At 45.8% G+C, this 4,730-nt stretch overlaps 1 protein-coding gene across 1 annotated transcript; it reads left to right on the top strand.

Annotated features, from left to right (window-relative positions):
- The first annotated feature begins 365 nt into the window (after positions 1–365).
- FAM181B (family with sequence similarity 181 member B) lies at positions 366–2,247 on the top strand. The gene has a single exon (XM_063956982.1). The coding sequence runs from the start codon at positions 835–837 to the stop codon at positions 1,828–1,830; it is 996 nt and encodes a 331-aa protein (XP_063813052.1). The 5' UTR covers positions 366–834; the 3' UTR covers positions 1,831–2,247.
- The last annotated feature ends 2,483 nt before the right edge of the window (positions 2,248–4,730 follow it).

Here is a 4,730-nt window from a genome sequence, read left to right as displayed (position 1 = left end):
GTATATAGGATTACTTACAAATTAATGTCTAATAAATGTATAACTAAAACAAAATCCCAAAATGCACAGATTCTGAGAATAGATTCTTTAGATTTATTATTATTTTGCAAGAATATAAATAGTTGTTCGTGCACCCTATAAATTAAACAAAGTAGAGTATAGAAAAGAATAAAACAGTAACTACAGACTGAGTATGGAATGCAAGTTAATGGTTTAAAAATAAAACAACAAAAACACACACAAAAAAAAATCCATGTCTACCACCCACTCGCCCCCTGGAAAAAAAATGCCATTAAGAAAACATGAGTATTTGTGTTATTTCAGACTTGAATGGAAAACGGGGATTGTATTTTGCTCTGTGGCTGGAGGAAGAAAGCACAGTGCAGTCTTTATTCCCAGCCATTCCCACCCCATGGATTTAGTGAAAGCTGATACCATTAAGCCCTGCAGACCTCCTACTTATCTGCCCCTCCCACCCCCTTCAGGCTGTGTGTTTCTGGTGAGAACAAATTAAATTGAGAAGATGTTGCAGGGGAAAGGCTCTCATGGGCTGCGTCTTCCGGCTTTGTCACGTCCAGCTTAAATCTACACTTTTCCAGGCAGGAACTCTTGCAGGAATTTGCGTTTCATATACAAGGATGACGTTCCGTGCTGGAAAAACTATTTTTTGATAGTAACTCGGATACACATTGATTTAAAGGGACCAGCTTGGACCTCCACACAGGACTTAGATCGCAATATGATCTCAGACTTCCTGCAATGACAGCAGGTGCAAAGAAGTTGTCGCTGACTGATAGGTTTGACTCCCATTAGACAAAAGAATCCACTACCACGATGGCTGTCCAAGCTGCAATAATGAACCATCATTTTATGCCCCTGTATTTCCCGGGATCTGCCGTGGACTTCGAGAAAGACTATCACGAAGGAGTGGACTTTCTGGGTGCCGTCGACAGTGGCGACTACAAAGAACCCAGTAGGGACCTGCTAAGCTTCATCAACACAGCTTCCAGTAACATCAAGCTGGCCCTGGACAAGCCGGTGAAGTCTAAACGAAAGGTGAACCACCGGAAGTACCTGCAAAAGCAGATCAAAAGGTGCACAGGTATGATCAGCAGCGGGGTTGTAAGCCAAGGGTCACCTAAATGCCAGGCCGCCTCTCCTAGCAGCTCCAGCCCCCAAAGTTATCACTGCAAGCCACCCCCAAAGAGGGACAGCACCCAGTCCAACCTGCAGACCAAGAGCCTGGCTGCCCTCTTCGACAATGCCAAGGAAGTTCGTGGGGAAAAGTGCAAGAAAGTGCCCTTGCGAAATCGCAACCTCCCCCCTTCCTTCTTCACCGAGCCGGCAAATTGTTCGTCGGGGCGCCTTCCCAACGCCGGAGTCACCTTAATAGACTTGGAGAAAGGCAACCAAGAACCCATCGAGTTTTTCGACCTACTGTGCTCCGATTACAACAGCATGATCTCGGAGCAAGAGATTATTCAGGGAGCATCTGTAAGGATACAACAAGACATCACAGCAGAACATTCCGTCTACGAGCCGTATCACTTACTAAATGGGCTCCTTTATTCCGACCCCTGGAACCCATGTAATCCAATTAAAAAGAGTCCCGTGGGAACTTGCACCCCGAACCTGAATGAAAGTTTGAAATGTGTCCCCATGCCAGCCCCTGCCTTTGCAAGCAGCACTGACTCACCCATGTCTACGTCAGTGGAAGACAGCTGTCCTAACCTAGCATCATTTACCCCCTGCTACAGTGACTGCAACCTGCCCCAAATGTTTTACGACTGTAACTCAGGATATAACAGGATCGGTTATTCTGTATTGTAGGTCTGCACAATATTTTCCTAGGGACCCTTTTACAGAGATCTGTGCAATAAAACCGCTCAGACCCAACTAGCAATATAACAGACGGTTTATTTGTGTACAATTTATTATAAGGATATCATTCACCATTTGTTTTTGTTGTTTGGGGTTTTTTTTTTTGTTTGTTATTTTGTCTTTTCGGACTTTGAAACTCTTGCAATGAAATAAGCTATTCTAGTGTTGTATTGTTAACTGTTTCAGGATTATACGTTACTGAAAGCCATATCTGATTTTAGGTAGTGTATACACTTCTGTATACACATATCAGAAAACATTGTCAGGTTTTTATGTGTTTCCTTTGTTGGCTGTAAGACTACAATCTGTAAACCAGACTGAAGAAGCAATGCAATTGTATGCAATAATAAAGAAAATTAAAAAGTTTATCCTTAGTGTTTTTGAAGAATTAGGGTTCTGTTTGGTACTAAACGTCGATTTCCATCTATTTAAAATCGATTGAAATAAATGGAAATCGACCTTGTAGATTTTACTGAATTGATGAATTATGCCAATTTGGTCAATTTTGTTGTAAAATAACAAATGATGATGTTATTATGCTGACAATCTCCAGTCACGTCTCTGCGACCCAGCTAAGGGCCCATGTCACCTTTCTGTGACCCTCCACCCCTCCTAAAAAGACAATATATTTTCTTTTTACCGATGAACTCAATCGTGAATAATTAGTTGCAGTGTTCCGTTAACTTTAGATTGACCTTTGCAGATAATTTCATGGTGATATTATAAACTATACCGTGTGTTCTGTAAATCATATTGTTATAACACACAATTACAGTTGCTATATTATGAAGCTCTGGGGATATTCTATAGTATTAGGGATTACGGTTTGCAGTTGTAGAATTAATGTTACGATACATGAGTTCATTTAAGATGACATGCTGTAGATTATTTTGTTATAATACATGTCAGTTGATTTAGGGTAAGCAGTGATAAAAGCGGAGAAGTGAGCCAGTGGAGAAGTTGCCCTTGGCAACCAATCAGCTGCTCTGTATACTTTTACAGTATGCAAATTATAAATGTTACGTCAATGCTGATTGGTTGCCATAGGCAACTTCTCCACTGGCACACTTCTCCACTTTTATCACTGCTTAGTACATCTCCCCCCTATTGTAATTTCTTAAAATAATATTTGTATTAACTAGTTACCAGCCGGTCAAAATGACGGAACAACATAACAGTAATGTCAGCGCCTGTGGCTGTGCGCGCCCGAACAGAGCAACACTTTAATTGCTCCGTCACACGCCACCCAGTGGCCACAGGCATGCACATCACTTGAATTGCCCCATAGAGGTAAGGAGCAGCGTTAGCCTTTTATTATATACAGAAGGATGTGGTGTCCTGACATCAAAATATGATTATAATACACAGCTAAGACATATCACTTACCTCAGGCTCTGCTTATTGCCACTGCTTTTCAGCCCAAATATTCAGCCTCTGTACTAGCAAACAGGAAGTAGTGATAACATGAATTCCTGTAGGCCGCATCCTCGGACTTGAGTAATGCCACAGCCAACGCAGGTGTGCAGGGGCTGACTGTCTCCAAAATAGGTTCAGTTGAGACCTCCTAGAAAAGGAAGAGGAGCAGGAGATGTGTCATTGTTTCTGTGTGTCATTGTGAGTCTGTTTATAATATTGTCCCCGCGTTTTTGCGTCAGTGTGGATCTGTATGTTAAATAATTATTTTTTTATTAAAACTGACTTATACCCTTTCACACCGCAAACCCAGGTCCGACCTGGTATTTTGAATCGGGTCAGACCCTTTCACCATACTTGCCCACCCTTCCGGAATTGCCGGGAGGTTCCTGAAAATCGGGTGATACTCCCGGCCCCCTGGAAAGGTAGGCAAGTGTCCCGCATCCGCCGCCAGCTCTCGCAACCCCCCTTGGCCACCCACAACGGAGCACCAGTGGGTGGTTCGAGGAGCACCCGATGACGCTATTTGCGCTGAATCGCGTCATCATAGCTCCGTCCCCCGCTCTCCAGCCTTTAACACTACACTTTCAACCCGGGTTATTGCAGGGTTGGCTCCTTTTAACTCAACCCGGGTCAGCAATTAAAACAGCATGGATGTCATTTTAAATTGACTTTTTTTGGCTTAGAAAGATGAGGTGTCAGAAGGGGACAAACGGAGAGGGTGAGGACAGCTCACAACATTGCAGGAATCATAGCTGACAGAGCTATGTTTTTATACACAATTGCATCTTTATGGTTCCAGTAACATACCTCCCAACTGTCCCGATTTTCGCCAGACAGACCCATTTTTTGGGGACTGTCCCAACCACGGGCCGCTGTGTCCCGCGGTGGGGAGGTGGTGGGAAGTGGGGCGGGCAGTTGGGAGGCTCCTGTAACAGCATCTATTCACAAGTGACAGAGGGAGAGGGGGCATGCCAGCAGCTCAGAGAGCGCTGGGCATGCCCCCTCAGTGACGGTACAAGGGGGCGTGACTTGCGATTGTGGCTCTGCCACTAGACCACACCCCTTACATATAGACCACACCCCTTTTCGGACGCGCATGCACATGGCTCGCCCATACTTGCCTACCCTCCCGGAATGGCCGGGAGGCTCCCGAAAATCGGGTGACCCTCCCGGCCCCCCGGAAAGGTGGGCAAGCCTCCCGCTTTCCCCCTCGGACGCCCGCAGCAGTGAACAAGTAGGCGGGCAGAGGGGGTCCGATGATGCGATTCGTGCTGAATCGCGTCATCGTAGCTCCGCCCCCGCTATGCAGCGCCTCGTTTCTCGGCACAGCACAGCGGGGGGTGGAGTCACGATGACGCGACCCTGATGCAACGCCCCCGGACCGCCCATCCTGCTGCCGGCCACGCCCCCGAACCACCCGTCCTGCTGCCGGC

The sequence above is a fragment of the Pseudophryne corroboree genome, chromosome 2 (assembly GCF_028390025.1).
Source record: "Pseudophryne corroboree isolate aPseCor3 chromosome 2, aPseCor3.hap2, whole genome shotgun sequence".
NCBI lineage: Eukaryota > Metazoa > Chordata > Amphibia > Anura > Myobatrachidae > Pseudophryne > Pseudophryne corroboree.
This window is presented reverse-complemented; position numbering and strand designations above follow the sequence as displayed.